The sequence below is a fragment of the Hemicordylus capensis genome, chromosome 5, assembly GCF_027244095.1.
Source record: "Hemicordylus capensis ecotype Gifberg chromosome 5, rHemCap1.1.pri, whole genome shotgun sequence".
Taxonomy (NCBI): domain Eukaryota; kingdom Metazoa; phylum Chordata; class Lepidosauria; order Squamata; family Cordylidae; genus Hemicordylus; species Hemicordylus capensis.
In genome coordinates, this window is record NC_069661.1 from 143,803,308 (window position 1) to 143,820,762 (window position 17,455).

General features: G+C 42.5%; 1 protein-coding gene across 5 annotated transcripts in view; it reads right to left on the minus strand.

Annotated features, from left to right (window-relative positions):
• LMNTD1 (lamin tail domain containing 1) overlaps positions 1 to 17,455 on the minus strand; it is a 252,312-nt gene that overhangs the window by 167,446 nt on the left and 67,411 nt on the right. For all 5 annotated transcript variants that reach the window (XR_008308458.1, XR_008308457.1, XM_053255218.1 and 2 more), the window contains exon 2: positions 7,867 to 7,968. Coding sequence is in view for 3 of the 5 variants with exons in the window: in XM_053255218.1 (XP_053111193.1) it covers positions 7,867 to 7,968 (102 nt within the window). In the remaining 2 variants the exon portion in view is untranslated. The remainder of the gene's footprint in view (positions 1 to 7,866; positions 7,969 to 17,455) is intronic.

The following is a 17,455-nucleotide window of genomic DNA, read 5'->3' on the forward strand; positions in this document are numbered from 1 at the left end:
TCTTCGTAGAAGCTAGACAGCTTTCAGTTCTTTGCTCTGATTTATTTGCTCTGTGCGGCAGTGATTGTGAATTCACCACGCCACTGGCACTCTTGTTGAGCCCCAGATGGGAGACCAGTTTTCTTGACAGCTCCTCTCCTACAATGGCATTTTCCTGTAGCCTACTTTGCAGCTCAGCAGCTTGTGTTATGCAGAAAGATATCGCTTGCAGCCTCTTGTGAGGTGATCTTATGGCACACGTGCTCAGCTGCACTGACAGGGTCCAAACGCTCTTCTGCCCCAGGCCTAAATAGGTAATTCATCCTGCCCCTCCTTTGCATGCCCTATCCTGACCTCCTGGTTAAAGAGGTCAGGACCTAGAACCTGCTTGGACTGTTGTGGAGCCCACCGAGCCTTATGTCAAACCATGGAAGGTCACTGGAGGATGGCCAGAAGATTCAAGAGGCCAGGTCCCTGACTGGTAGGATTCTGTGGAGAAATGTGGTAAACAGGGGCAGTGAGGGGGGGCATTTTAAAATCTTGTCTCTGGGCTCAGTCCAACCTTGCTACACCCCTGGTGGTAAATGTAGGCTTGGGAGTTATTCCTAAACAGAAGCATGCAAGGTATTCGCACACACTATCACATTCTTCTCCTGGCTAGATAGATATAGAAAAACCAACCATTGAAGAACTTGCAGTTGCAGTAGTAAACCACAGTATTTGCATTCACTTGGACCTCCTTTGCAACTGATAGCAAACACCGCCACCCCCACCACCTCAAATTGCAAATGTGGTGTGTGTGTGTGTGTGAAGATAAGCTGTTGTCATAGTTGAATTATTATTTTCTCAAGTAATCTGGTCTATGACCGAAATAAAGTTTATTTTCTATTCTATTTTATCAAGACACAGTGAACAAGGTTGGTCTGCTCCCAGAGATTCATGGAGCCAACTGGCAGTCTCCTATACAAGCTCACAGCAGGTCAAAATGACTTTGGAAAGCAATTGGACAGTGTAGCACAAGAGGAGATGTTCACATATCAATTCTCTGAGCTTACTACCCCATTAATTTCAATCAGTGTGTTCTGTGTTGCAGCTATAAGATGGTCCTGCATTTTATTACCCAAACGGTTCCCATTTTCAGAGCTTTCTAATGGAAAACTTATTCTTTTAAATTAACCTTGCCTCGTTAACTCTCTCTCTAGGCCTGATTGCCAATTGTTTTCATTCTGTTATATCTGACACTGAGCTGCTTAAGTGAAGTACTGCTCTGCATATTGACAAGGTGGTAATCATATATTCGTACTGCACATTCAGACTTTTTCTTCCTTTTCCACAGACTCTCTTCAAGGGCTTGCAGTGTACAGTGAGGAACCTGGCTGATAGCTAAAGTACAGATTTTACTTTGGCATCAAAGTTCTGCCTCATCTGATACTTTACATATGAAATGTGCTTACACACACCATAGTACAACCCTGCTACAATTATTTTCTTAGAATCTCTGAAGATATTTTTCTGCTGACCACTAGACTTATATGCAAAGCTAAGTCTCACACAGGGGCCCATAAGGTGAGGCAGGACCTCAGTGAGGGAGCAAGTTGATTCAACAGAGTCCTAGCTGCAGCTGGGCTCTTTTATGTTTCTTGGCCCTGACTACTTCACTCAAGCTCCATTCCTCTGTTGCAGAGTGTAGAAACTTAAAGGATGAGCATTTGCTTCGAACTGCCATAAATGTACCTTTAGAGCCCCAACACTACATTATTGGTTATGGGACCTCCTGCTGGAGATCAGTCAGTTGCCATAGTATCAGAATATTACATCTACATTCTTTATATGTATGCTTGTGGGGGGTGGGGACAGGGGATGGGAGGGGAGGATGTTTCAATTCTCAGTATTTCTATTATAAACATAAATAGGCTGCCTGTTGCTGTCACCACCAGCTGTGGAAGATTTTAAAAGGCACTTTCGTTCTGGATGCCTTCCTGCTTTATTCTTGGTTTTAATTAATTACTGGAGCCAGTAACACTCCAGGAGCCTTCTCCAATCTGCTTCCTTAAGAGTAAATTAAATGTCAGATAGGAATATTTCCATTTTGTAGGCCTAAGCTACAAAATTTATGTAAACCACCTCAAGTCTATGGAAGTCAGGTGGTCAATAAATTTGCTAAATGAATGAATGAATGAACGAACAAGCTAATATAAGCTTAAAGGGTGGAAACAAACAATCACTAACCATGTTATTGCCACTTTAGAAAACTCATCACATGACAAGAGCTTACAACTGACCAGACATCCCATTGGCCTGGATTACTTCTAGAAGGGAATCAAGAGAATCCAAACATCCCTAGTAGAGCCGTGATCGTATGCAAAGCTTTGTCCCAACGATGTACCACCCCAAGTGCGGTTCTTTTCTGGGTCAGTGAGCCAAAGGCTTCCCAGATGAGAAAGGTTTTTTTAAAAAAGGCTTTTTATTTGCTCTATAGTAGAAAAGGTTCTGGTCTGCTAGTGCTCAACCTCCAGAATGCCTGCTCTGTGATGCAGCAGCATATTTATACAGCAAAGATAAGAAATAAGTTTTGTTTCTCAAAGAAAGATGAGCTCAGTTTCCCAACAGTATAGATAAAACAGTAAAAATAACTTTCACTTTCCCCCACAATAGCTCCTCCAAATCATCTTCCCAGTCAATACTCCTCCACTAACCATCTAAGCACATGCCCAAGCTTTCCTGCTTGCATGGCAGTTACAGCAAAGAATTATAACAGCTTCTAATAAGATAATACTCCACAGCCTCTCCTCGCTCTTTGTGTGCTACGTGCATGATCCTAAAAGCAAATGGCGTTATTGTGGTTCAGGCTATACATCACCAATGACACCAATGAGGTGTTAGAAAGCAGTCTTGGATGTTTGTTATTTTATTAACTTCTATTACAATTATAGAAATTGTTCATCTGCCTTTCTTTTCAGTACCAGTTCTCTTCTTAATTAGGAACTTGTTTCATCCACAGACAAATCCTGAAGATGGTGCAGGAAGTGATGAGACCTCATGTGGACCAACAACATGCTTTAAAATGTTATATTTGCAATTGCTAAAACATCGACAGTACTGACACTGCCAGATGAAATGTTGCCAAATATTGTTTTCCTGGAAAAGTAAAAATGGCTTTTGGTGGGTGACAGGGTCAAAACAACCTCTCTCTTTACATAGCAGTTACAAAACAGCTTAGTCCATAATTAAGATTAGTAATAGTGGCTGACATCCTGACTAACAAAGCACTGGTGCAAAGAGAGAAGCACTGGTACTTCTGAAAAGTTCAATACACTCAGCTACACTGTTGGCTCAGTGGTGGGGACAAATTTTGACAACTTCCCCTTCCCCAGGAAGTGCTCTGTGCCACGCAAAAATATGTCCCTGGAACATGTCCTCAGGAACATATTTTCATGTGAAACAGAGGGCTTCTAGGGAAAGGGGAGGTCATCAAAATTACTATTACACACACACACACACACACCCCAATACATAGATAAACTTTATTACAGTCTTTGACCAGTACGGAAGCAAGAAGGGGGGGGGGTCCATACAAAATCAGGTCCATATAATAATATAGCAACAATAACTTTACGAATATACAGTAGTATAGCAGCATAGTAAATTACTCCAGTAGATTTATTAGATGCCATCGTATATTCATTGCTATTACACAAAACCTAGCCGTTATGAGTAACGTGGGCTTGACGGTCTGATAAGAGAAATAAAATATATGCTTCATCTGCTCTGCCTGGCAGGTCCTTAATCAGGGGTATAATTAATGATTCACATGAATCCCTATAAAAATCACAGTATAATAAAACATAACCTACATCCTCTATGGCCTGTGTACTACATGGACAGTAATATTCAGAATAAGGAATCCCACCATATCTACCATATAGAACTGCTGAGGGCAATACATCAAAGCGGGCCAGTGCAAATGCTCTACGATATTTGGAAGTTATTAGGGCTTGACAATAATCAGCTCGCTTGGTCTCCATGATTTAAGTCGTTTTGGGGCCTCACTTATCTCCTGTTGCCATTCCATATCCAATATTCTTTGCTTCACAGCCTTTTTTGTTTGTTCATAACCCATGGATTTCAGCACTTCAAGGGAAAAGCCATAAAAGGTAAGCTTTTCTTTAACAACTGACTTCCACTGTGATTGGAAACTATCTTCAAGCATCAGTGGGGCCAAACCCATTGGTGAGAATACCACCTTCACCAATAGTTAAGGGTGGTAATCCACACTCGAGTTTCCACTATCAAGACTCCCAATTCCAATCTTAATGCTGCATTAGAGACACATTTAGGGGCTTGCATAATTGATCTTAGAAACTTAGATTGTACTGTCTCTATCGGGGCAAGGTTAAAGTAAGGACCCAACTGTGCACCATATAGTAGCTGCACCACTACTTTTGCCTCAAATAATTTCAAAACCGCAGGGACATATCGCCCAATGCAGCAATAGTCTGGCATGTTATACCGGTCTTTCTCCCATTGCACTGGTGCTTTGTTAGTCAGGATGTCAGCCACTATCAGTAAAAAGCCTGCAAAACTAGATCCAAATTAGACAGAGTTACTCAACATTAAATGTGTGCTTGCTCCATTTGCACTCACAAAATGGAGATTGGGTTTTACTTTTTATACCATAAAGAGTGTGTAAATATGTGAAAAGAGTAACAGCAAGTGCTTTTAAAACATTTAGTAAATACAAAGTGTTTAGCTAGTCAGTGAAAGTAAATAATGTAGTGGCATGGTGAGTTTCCCTAGGGAGACTGTTCCAGAGCATGAGTGCTGCTGTCCCATAAAAGAATCTGCCCCATGCTCTGACAGATTCATTTTCCAAGTAGAAAGTGCAGCAGAGACAGATGATCGGGATTTTACAAAGCCATGTAAATAAAAGTTCAAGTGAAGAATGTGAAAATCTGTATCCTCGGTATATGTAAAGAGATTTAAAACCTATTCAGTTGATTAAACAGGACATACGCACTAGGGGTGTGCACAAACCATTTGATGTCAAACTGGTTCACATTGAACTGGGACTGTTCAGTGGTTTGATCATGAACCGAACCAGGGCTGGTTCAGTCCATGAGCAAACTGGACTAAGCCCGATTTAATGCAAACCGGTTTGACATAGAAAGGGAGCAGTCCAGCAGCAAGGGAGCAGCGAGAAAGGTTGTTTAAGGTTCTTCTTATCACTTGGTCCCGTCCCCCCCAGTACAGCCACATTACTAGCTGGATTGCTCTTTAGAGAGGCCACCCACATGGCAGAGGCCAGAACTGCGGCACCGCCATGCAAGCATCCTGTTTAAAGAGCCGGATGGCTGGCAATTTGGCTGTACTGGGGGGCAGCAAGTAGCAGCAAGTTGGTCAGTACCTTAAACAACCTTTCCCACTGCTCCCCCACCCCTTTATTGCTACCCAAACCACCAAACCAGTTTGATTGAATGGACTGGCCCAGTCAGTCGGTTCGACCAAACTGGTTTGGCAGGACTTAGTTAGGTTTGAATTCGATTTGAATTCGAACTAAACCACATTTTTGTGCACACCCCAAAAACCACAGTCTATTTGTTGACAGTCACATGCTGAAGCCAGGGAAACTACTTATTTACCTAGCTCTGAATATTCTGAATTGTGGAAATGCTGCATATTGAACAAATTAGTTTATTACAACATATTACAATCAAGTAACGTGTATTACATAAAAATCTACCCAAACGAGTAACATTTACCAGAACCCCAAAGTGATGAACTTACACCTATTAAAACAATATTACTTAACCAACTGTCTGTGACAAGCACAAACAGCTGCACAAAACCTAGCCACCTTATATATAATCTGCAAATTCTGGTCAGAAAGAAGAAAAACGGATGGAATTCAGCCATCCTGCCTGGAACTCTTTATAAAATATACTTTTGATCCTTCCTGGTTCTAGTGTTATGTGAAAGGGAGAAAAATTTCTCTCTATCCACTTTCTCCACACCATGCATGATTTTATAGACCTCTATCATGTCTCCCCATAGTCGTCCTTTTTCTAAACGAAAAAGCCCCAGGTGTTGTAGTCTTGCCTCATAAGGAAGCTGCTCTAGGCCCCTGATCACCTTGGTTGCCCTCTTCTGCACCTTTTCCAGTTCTACAGTGTCCTTTTTAGATGTGGTGACCAGAATTGTATGCAGTACTCCAAGTGTGGCCACACCATAGTTTTGTATAAGGGCATTATAATATTAGCAGTTTTATTTTCAGTCCCCTTTCCTAATGATCCCTAGCATGGAGTTGGCCTTTTTCACAGCTGCCGCACACTGAGTCAACATTTTCAACGGGCTGTCCACAATAACCCCAAGATCCCTCTGCTTGTCCGTCTAACAGCTCAGATCTCACCAGCGAATACTTGAAGCTGGGTTTTTTCATCCCAATGTGGATCACTTTACACTTGTCAACACTGAAGCACATTTGCCATTTTGTTGCCCACTCCCCCAATTTGGAGAGATCCTTTTGGAGCTCCCCGCAATCTGTTTTCGATTTCACTTCCCTAAAGAGTTTGGTATCATCTGCAAATTTGGCCACCTCACTGCTTACCCCAACTTCTAGATCATTTATGAATAAATTAAAAATCACCGGTCCCAGTACAGATCCCTGTGGGACCCCACTTCTTATTTCCCTCCATTGTGAAAACTCTCAGTTTCTACCTACCCTCTGTTTCCTGTTCTTCAACCACTTAGCAATCCACGCATGTACTTGTCCCCTTATCCCATGACTGCTAAGTTTCCTCAAGAGTCTTTGATGAGGAACTTTGTTGAAAGCTGTATAGCTGAGGGAATACGGTGTCCCAAAAATCTGTATAGCTGAGGGAATATGGTGTTCCCATTTGGGATGAAAAAATCCAAATAAAGCCAAAATACTCCTCTGGGCATTCTCTGTAGTATATTTAATTTGTATTTTCTAGGAATCAGCAGAGTGAACAACTGCTCCCAAGTACATATAAATTGTAATCTGTTCAAAGAATTCTCATTAATGAGCCATCTGTGTTTGACTGTCCTTCTGGCAAAGACCATGATTTTAGCCTTGCTATAATTAATTGTTAAAAGTTCATTGTTACATATTGTATTGTTTACTAACAATACTGTTGAGAACGATGTGTCTCAAAATGCATATCTTCTTGTTTTAAATATGCATCAAGTGAATTTATGAAGATTACCAAGAATGTTTGGATGCTATCCAAGCAAGTTTGAAGCAGAAACAAGAGTTCTGGTAAAAGTATTTTTTAGACATAATGACACTGCTGCTGCTGCATCCCACCTTAGACTGGGTCCTGAAATGTTGAACATTTAACTTGTTCTGAATTTTCTTCAAAGTTGAAAAGTGTTAGGAGGATAGTAAGATGAACGTGCACACCACCAGACAACCTCTCTCATACCATCTTCAACTTTCAGTTTTGGAAACTATAATTCCAGTTTTCTATTTATGTAGCTTTCAAAGTTCTTTCATTCAGGTATGCAATTCCACCACCACCACTACCCCCATTTTTGTTAATCAAAATTGTATTTGTTTATCATAATGCACTACCATACCATACTATCATAATGCACATGCTAGTCTAAAACTTGTTCCATTCCTACTTGTACAAAGTATAGTATTATATGCAGAAAGACCACAAAAACACAAGAAATATTTCTCCAAGGCCCATGAAATCAAGAACTGTTAATAGCAAACATGACTATTTTTATGGAACGGACAATTTAACATTAAGGGGTGGGGGGAAATCATGTGGGGAAATTAAATGGAAATGTCCATCTGCCTCCACAAATGTAGCTTTATAGTGATTCAGAAGAGCAATTACCAGCAAACTGACAGACACTGACCTCTAGCCTCGTCTCCAGGTCCTTGATGTGCTGTTGGCTGTTAATGTGCTCTGACTGCAGCTTTGCAATGGCTACACTTCTGTTAGCTTCTTTGGAGAGGAGCTGTTTGAGAAAAAGGAAGATTTTTTGTAAGCAAGGAGGAAAATAGTCCAACAAAGGGAGAATGGAAGGCACTGTTAGCTATTTTGTATATAATCTCTAGTGTGCTGACAAATTGAGTAGCTGTAATGCTGTAACAAAAACAGCAGCTTCTTTAAACCTAGCATATCTAAAGGCAGTAAAGTACTGTGGCCAGACCAGTGTTACCTCTAAGGTGTGTGCGTGTGCATGTGCACACACACACACACACACACACACACACAGAGGTTTGTTGATGTCTGCTCAGTTAATTTTAGATCCCGCTCAGTTTGAATAAGGAAGGCCCCATTCTGAATGCACATGCGCGCACACTGCCTTGATACTGCTGCTGAGAACAAAACATAGTCTGTGCACAGATTAAAAATATCAGAGGGAACACTGATAGTGACTCACCTGCTGTTTTTTCTAATTACTGTGAGTGTGTGTGTGTGTGTGTGTGTGTGTGTGTGTGTGTGAGAGAGAGAGAGAGAGAGAGAGAGAGAGAGAACTATCAAAATACAGTATGTAGAGAGAGAGAGAGAGAGAGAGATGTATTGCACCTAAAATGAGTTACAGTGTTGAGAATGAGAGGCTCTGAATTAGAACACTGATAGTGTTATAGATACGAAGCTTGCACAACTTGCAAAACACCAAATGAATACAGTCAATGAGGCATTTACAGCAGCTCACCAAAGATCATACAATCATAGAACTTTAGAGATGGAAGGGACCTTACAGATCAGGAGAAGGCAACCTTGGTTCTCCAGAGGATTACAGCTCCCATTATTCCCAGCCACAATTTATTAACAATAGCTGGAGAGCTAAGGTTGCTTCCTCCTGTAATAGGTCTTCTAGGCCAACCTGCTCAGGGGACAGGAAACTGCTACAGCATCCCTGACAGATGGCCATCCAGCCTCTGTCTGAAAACCTCCAGAGGGCACCACTGCATGAAGCAGACTGTTCCACTGTCGAACAGCTCTTGCAGTTAGAAAATTCCTCAGGTCTAGCCTAAATCTGCTTCCTTGTGATTTCAACCACTGGTCCTAGTCCTGCCCTCAGGAACAACAGAGAACAAGTCTGCTCCTTCTACATGACAGCCCTTCAGATATTTGAAGCTGGCCATTATATCCCCCTTAGTCTTTTCTTCTCCAGGCTAAACATAGTCAGATCCTTCAACTGTTTGTCAAAGGACTTGTTTTTCCATCGTCTTTGTTTCCCTCCTATGAACCCATTGCAATTTGTCAATGTCCTCCTTAAAATGCAGCGCCCAGAACTGGACACAGTATTCCAAGTGAAGAATGACCAGGGCAAACTAGAATGGAATTATTCTGACTCATGATATGGACACTATTTTGTTCATGCAGCCCAATATTGCATTGGCTTTTTAAGCTGTTGTACCACACTGCTAGCTCATGCTCAACTTGGGGTCTACGAAGATACCTAGTTCATTTTCACAAACCCTGTTATGACTTCTTCCTATACTGTGCTTGCTCTTTATTAAATGCAATTGGTTGTCTCTGTTGAACTTCATGCTATTAGTCTTGGCCTAATGTCTGAGCTGTTGGGAATTCTCTCTAGTAAGAGAATCCCTTTTTCATTATAGCAGAGTGCACGGAGGCACAACACAGCGGAATTTGGTTAGGCATGTGTGTATGCTGAGAGTAAAGTAACTTGGAGCCAGTTCATAGTTTCAAATCAATATAAATGATATTTATTAGAGAACTCCATTCTGGACAGGAAAGTGAGAAGTTAGGATCTCTAATCTAGCTAGCTAGCTGGATGCAGATGGATTCTGCATGTCTGCACACATGGTGCAGGGAGAGAAGCTTGCATGTTGAAGGGTAGAAGGAACAGGAAAAGAAGGGGGGAGAGGAAGTGCAAAGCAGTAAGGAAGGAAGTTAGTCCCTGAGAGTAGCAATCTACATTCCAAAGGGATAGTGTCAGAGTAGTAGAGAAGGGATGACCAATGTCTTGACCCTCTAGCCCTCTGACTCACTAGTCTGTGAGTCTCACTCACTTGTCATTGAGACAAGAGACAGTGCAAAGTCCTTCACTTCCAACATGAGCCTGTCCAGACTGTATTCCATCTTAGTTATGTCTTCTAAGGCATTAGCTATTGTTACCAGACCCGCTCGCTTTGCCATTTGCGGGGTGCTTTGGTGTACCTCCCAAACCCAAGCCTCAGCCATTTTCTCTCTATATATTGCTTGGAAGAGAAATGCTGGCGGCATTCCAGGTGAAAGGTCATTCTGGCAAGACACTTTCCTAAAAGGCACTTCTCAGGTTCATTTGCAAAAGTCTGCAGCAAGCCAGAGGTGATGCCCCACATTAATTGTATTAGCACACCTTCAGGAGAAACGCAGAACAGACCCATTTTAGAGTTGCAAAAGGAACAAAGGAGAAAGGAATGCAAGCTCTCTTCTTTCTAGTTTGATAAGCATCTTCAAGGTTGAGGTGAACTCTCTATCCAACTATTCCTCGGATCCTTATCAGAATTAAGCCAGTACATGCCAGAATGTGTGGTGCTCCCTCCCCCTACCCCTTTGTCAAGTTGATTGCTTGAGCAATCTCCCTTTCTTGAATATCCTTTGTCAAGGAACATACAGGAAGAAGCCACCCAGACACAACCTAATTGTTAACCAATAATTCATGCCTAATCAGGAGCAAGAATTTCTAAATTCAATCAAAGAGTATCCCAGGATTGGTCTCTGCCAGTCCTCGGCTTCCAGTCAACACCCCCAGGGTATGTTTTTGCTGCTTCTTCTTTTTGCCACCTAGCCCTTTTGCCAGAGTTTTTGCCACCTGCAACTGTTTTTGCCAGTCAGGCTTTTACCTTTTGCCACACTTGCCACCCATGCACCTGCTAACTTGGCAAAGAGGCACCTTTTAACATGGTGATTCTCTCTGTTTAGTAGGGGGAGAGTAACTGGCCCTATCCAGCCCCAGCGCACAGTACCTCCAGTCCAGTGACTGTTGCTGGTGTCTATCTTATGTTTCTTTTTAGATTGTGAGCCGTTTGGGGACAGGGACCCATCTTATTTATTTTTATTTCTCTGTGTAAACCACCCTGAGGCATTTTTGGAAGGGCGGTATAGAAATCAAATAAATGATGATGATGATGATGCACCTGTGTGCAGCATGCCACCATCCACAGCACCCCACACTGCCAGAGTATGCCAATGAGATCACTTCCAGTTTGTGCTCCCCGGAGAGAAGGATTCCCACAGTAAGATCTAGGTAGATATGACCAACGCCTTCTCTCTCTCTCTCTCCCTCCCTCCTTTCACCCTCAAGCCTCTATCTCCCTTTCTGGTACTGCAACTTGGCAATGTGCCTAACCAACCAGATTTTCTCTTTGAGTACCCTCATTAACCCTCAATAAAGCAACTCTTTGTTTTCAAAGTTGTGTCTCCATCCTCTTTCTTTCCCCCTTTGGTGCATCCATGTCATGGCCGCCTGTTCCACACAACTCTTATGGTATTCTATTGCTGTTCACAGGTCTGCACCATTTGACCCTAATTTCCCCTCACTTGAGCCAAAATGTAGTCACACGGGTGGTGGTCGCTGACACGCCTCTGGGCTCCCACAGACCTCATAATACTATCCCCTCCAACTTTGTGTCGTTTACAAATTTAATAAGCATCCCTTCTACTCTCTCACCTGTCCTGTGGCACTCATTCAAGACCTCCTTCCAGGCAGAAATGGAAACATTTATGAGCACTCATTGGATACAATTTCTTTTCTACCTGTACCATAGCATTGTGCAGGAGCAGGCTGGGCAGGCAGCACGGCTTGCCCGCTAGGGAAATCCAGCTGGAATGGAAACGGGCCAGCCTTGGCTTGGCATTCCTGGGAATGTGGCAGGCTCTGTAGTGAATGTTTGCAGGAGATGGCAGAGGGTGGACCTGCATTGCAGAAGCGGCCGGCTCCATAGCATTTCCCTGAGAGGGCGAGGCAACTTCCTGAGCAGAGCGAGAGTTTTTATTTGAGCTGTTGGTGGAGTCGGGATGGGGACTTGGGGGCTAGGTGACGAGATTGTCGCTAAGCATATGCAGAGCGTCAACACAAGCAAACACATATCTGGAACAAGGTGTGGGGGCAAGCATGAGAGGCAGCACAATTCTCCTTTTAGGAATGAAGATGTGGAGCAGATGATAGAAACTGCTGCAGCACAGAGATCTAAGCAGGGAGGAGGGTTTGCTCCACCAGACAACTGTGTCTTTAATTGTTTGTTTGTTTGTTTGTTTGATTATCTATCCGATTTCTATACCACCCTTCCAAAAATGGCTCAAGTCAGTTTACACAGAGAAATAATAAATAAATAGGATGGACCCCTGTCCCCAAAGGGCTCACAATCTAAAAAGAAACATAAGATAGACCCCAGAAGCAGTCACTGGAAGTACTGTGCTGGGGGTGGAGAGGGCTAGTTACTCTCCCCCTGCTGAATAAAAGAGAATCACCATGTTAAAAGGTGCCTCTTTGCCAAGTTATCCAGGGTTACAATCTGCAGTGGTTCATATCTAAGAGAGGTGCCAGTGGCTGGGGTTGAATCTTGGCTGACGTTTGTGTCAGTTTGACCTTCTAGCGTTGAAGCTAGACTCCAAGTGGTTTCATAGGTGGTTTGACACTCTGCAAATGCTCAGATATGCTTCTCATGTTGCAGGGCTGAGCCCTGGCTCAAATTAAGCCCCAAAGTAGGAAGGGGCACCCAGTTCCCTGAGCCTGGGGGTGGTAGTCATGGGAACTTGTTGCTAGCAAAATGCTGAACTGGAGCTTATGGACTATTCAGTTCTAGCATTACAGAGAAGCAGCAAGTTTCTTAATGCTGGATTGCCAAATGCTTGTTAATGGGGTGTGTGTGCATTTTAGGATTGTCTTGTTTCGATTTGTATCCGAATCAAAGCATCCCTGTTCTGTTTTGTACCCAAATTTTCTGAATCCAAATCAGGCCTGTTTTGTTTTGTAGCCAAATTTTCCAAATCCGAATCGATATGGATTTTTAAAAAGGGTCCCAGGGCAAACAGAGTGGGTGATGGTGGTAGTGTCCAATGGGTGGAAGCTACCACCCAAATGTCAAAGGAATTAGGCAAAGGGCTGATTTTTTGTGTGAATTTTTTAGAAGTTTACACACCTTTAAGAATTTTCCCATAGGGAATAATGGGGATTCCAGCAAATGTATCGCTTCAAATCAAGGGGAAAGGGATGACCCAGAGCAGAGTGTGGTGGGTGGTAGTGCCCAATGGGGGCAAGGAAACTTCCAGAATTATTTCAAAGGAATTGGGCAAAGGGCTGATCTTTTGTGATTTGTTGAGGTTTACGTGTCTTTAAGATTTCTCCCATAGGGAATAATGGAGGTTTCAGCAGCCCCATAATTCCACTTGGGGGGCACTGGGGTTGCCCAGAGCGAGGGGTTGTGTAGTGCACACAGGGTGCCAACCACCCCCATACCCACAAGCCTGTGGGATACTGGGTTTTGTTGTTTCTGAGGTGTTCATTGTAGATTCTCTGGTAGCATATGAGATTTTCAGTGAAAAACAAGAATCCACTCTCATATGCTACCAGAGAATCTACACTCAGAACACCACAGAAACAGCAGAACCCAGCACCCCATGGATTAACAACCCTTCCCCTGGCCAATGTGGGGTCAGTAAAGAGTGGGAAGAAGCAAAAGAGCCAATGGGGAACAAGGAGGGAATTGTCAGCAGGTCAGCCCATTATTTAGGTCACTAATCAGAAGGCTGGAAGGGTGGGAAATTCAAAGAGATGTCAAACACAAAATGGAGACTGACTCAGAAATCTCCACAAAATGGAGGTCCGAAACAAGAAAATGTTTTGTAGCCGAAACAGGGACGTTTTGTTTTGTATACAAAACTTTTGGATCTGGAAAATGGGTGTTTTGTTTTGTCTACAAAACACCCGAAACAGGCTGTTTTGGGTACAAAAAGGGTCGAAGAAGGGGCAAGGGTGGGGGGGGGAGTTCAATGAGGGGTTTTCAATTCATTTAGCAAGTTACTAGTTGCCATTCTGCCGAGAGAGAGAGAGAGAGAGAGAGAGAGAGAGAGAGAGAGAGAGAGAAAGCTAGTTTGCAGCATTGCATTCCTCAAGTTGCCATGATGCCATACCATTGCCTATGCCTGGCTTGTTGCCAGCCTGAGCCTAGCCTGCTATGGCTACTGCATGCCAGCCTGGGAATGGATTCAGGGGCAGAAGAGTGAGTTGGGTGGTAGTGCCCCAATGAGTGCCTGCCAGGCTGCCACAACACAGATTCCAAAGGAATTGGGCAAAGGGCTGATTATTTGTGAATTTTCAAAAATTATGCGTCTGTAAGATTTTTCCTCATAGGGAATAATGGAGGTTTCAGCAGCCCCATAATTCCACTTGAGGGGCACTGGCGTGGCCCAGAGCAAGTGGTGGTGTAGTGCACATAGGGTGCCAAACACCCACATGGGTTGTTAACCCATGGGGTGCTGGGTTCCGTTGTATCTGTGGTGTTCTGAGTGTAGATTCTCTGGTAGCATATGAGAGTGGATTCTTGTTTTTCACTGAAAGTCTCATATGCTACCAGAGAATCTACACTGAACACCTCAGAAACAACAAAACCCAGTACCCCATGGGCTTGTGGGTATGGGGGTAGTTGGCACCCTATGTGCACTACCCAACCACTTGCTCTGGACAACCCCAGTGCCCCCCAAGTGGAATTATGGGGCTTGCGGAAACATCCATTATTCCCTATGGGAGAAATCTTAAAGACACGTAAACCTCAACAAATCACCAAAAAACCAGCCCTTTGCCCAATTCCTTTGAAATAATTCTGGTAGCTTTCTTGCTCCCATTGGGCACTACCACGAACCACACTCCGCTCTGGGCCACCCCTTTCCCCTCAATGGGAAGTGATACATTTTCTGGAATCCCCATTATTCCCTATGGGAAAATCCTTAAAGACATGTAAACTTTAAAAATTCACCAAAAAAAACCCCAGCCCTTTGCCTAATTCCTTTGACATTTGGGTGGTAGCTTCCACCCATTGGACACTACCACCACCACCCACTCTTTTTGCCCTGGGACCCTTTTTAAAAATCCAAATCGATTTGGATTTGGATTCTGAAAATTCGGCTACAAAACAAAACAGGGGAGATTCGGAGTCAGAAAATTTGGGTACAAAACAAAACGGAGGTGTTTTGATTCGGATACAAATCGAAATGAGAAAATTCCAAAATGCACACCCCTACTTGGAACCTCAGATTCTCTTCCCAGAGCGCCCCATCCCCTTGTTGGAGATCCAGCTCCAGATCGCATCAGCCTTTTGCACAAGTTACCCTAATGACCACTAGGGGGCATTGGGGGTAGAGATTGATAGGGTCTCCTCTTTTCTGTTTATCTTTGCCTCTATGACCCCGCAATTGTTAGAGTGTACTCAGGAACTTCCTGGGAAAGACTTCCTCCTCCTCCTCCTCCTCCCCTAGAATTCTTCTAAGTCTCTCTCTGACCACCATCTAGGCAGACGTTAGATATAGATCTTTTCCTGTCATCATGTACTTCTGAATAAAGTGGATTAGTTCAACCTTACATGAATCTCCATGCTTATCACTTACAAGCTGTTGTCCCCAAGACCTGTTAACTTCTGCTGTAATGGGAGTGAGTTAGCTCCTGAAATACTCTGCTATATAAGTAATTACCGCCCCCCCCCGCAATACCCGTAAGGGGAATATCTTACAGTGCTCAGACACCTAGTCTCCCATTCAAACGCAAACCAGGGTGGACCCTGCTTAGCAAAGGGGACAATTCATGCTTGCTACCACAACCAGCAACACCACTCTCAAAATGACACATCTTTCTTTATCCTGGCCTAAACCTGAGTTCTTCAAAAGGACAGAAGAGTATATTCATAGGAAATAAATACATAAACCAGTTTAATGAAGATAATTAGCTCTAGTTAGAAAACAATTAGCACTGATTATTGAACAGATCACCACTATTGTTATTGAACAGTTATTGAACCTTGTAAAGTATATTTGTAAGCTGCTTTGATTTTAGAAGGTTGAATATTTTGGAAAGTTGGATACCCCTGCTAACTTGGCAAAGAGGCACCTTTTAATGTGGTGTTTCTCTTTATTTAGCATTGCTGGTCAATGACCGAATAAACTTATAACTAACTAACTTTATTTAGCAGGGGAAGAGTAACTGGCCCTATCCATCCCCAGCACGGTACTTCCAGTGACTGTTGCTGGTGTCTATCTTATGTTTATTTTTAGATTGTGAGCCCTTTGGGGACAGGGATCCATTTTGTTAATCTTATTTATTTGTCATTTCTCTGTGTGAACCGCCCGAGCCATTTTTGGAAGGGTGGCATAGAAATCGAATAAACAAACAAACAAATAAATAACTGAAATATACCATTTAAAAATAATAAACAATTTTTAAAAGGATATAACTCTAGTTCTCAAATTAGGAAAGTTGAACACCAGATATATTCATTTATAAGAAGTTGCAAAGGTTTACACAGTTTGATTGTGCATGCAAAAACACATCCAAGAAAGAGCTAGAAATTAAAATGATTCAAGGCAAACTTTGATATTTCACAAGTCATACTTTTAGATGTGGAAAATCATCTGGAAGAAAAAGCATTGTTAAAATGTGACCTATTATTGACAACAATATGATATAAACAAATGCATTAGTAGTAGTAACCTCACAGGAAGTACTGAACAGGATATAAAATTTAAGAGGAATTACATGCTAGCTGCCTATATTGGTTTTATTATACAGTTCTCACCATATAGTAAATCCTTTTCCAGCAAACGCTTTCCTCTTATGTTTGCCTAATAAATCCAAACAGAGCCTTTTATTACGAGCATTTGACTAGTTGTGTTTGGCTTAGTTTACAACATTTTGTTTAGAAGGTTTTTGAGGTAAGGTGGAAGCAACATTAAGGTTTATTACAATGCTGTAAAAGAAAACGAATAGTCAAATGTTCTTCTGCCTAAACTGTGAGAACATAATTAGCACTGATTTTTACGTTATTGAACAGTTCACCATTATACCTGACTTTTTTGTTTAAATAAAATATGGGCTTACATTATATTTCAGTGCTATTTCATTAAAAAAACCAGCTGTACATGGTCAGCAAGCCAGTGTGATATAATCTAAAGGATTGAGTAGAGATTTACTCACACACTCACCCTTCCCAGAGGACTAAATATCAGTGCCAGTCTTAAACATTTCTCCAATTGAAGCAAAAAGGCCAAATGGTGGAGTACATATGGTGTGGTATAGTTGTAGTTTTGCACTCAGGTATTGTACCACAATACAAAGTGTAGCATGGGCCACTGCTTGTGGAGAAGCTTTACTCACTAATGCAAATACAATCATTGCAAGTAGATAAAAGCTGTAGCTGGTGCTCCTCCAGATCTGCTCCAGTGATGAGGAGCATGAATGAATGATCTTTACTTGACCAGATTTCTGCATTATAATA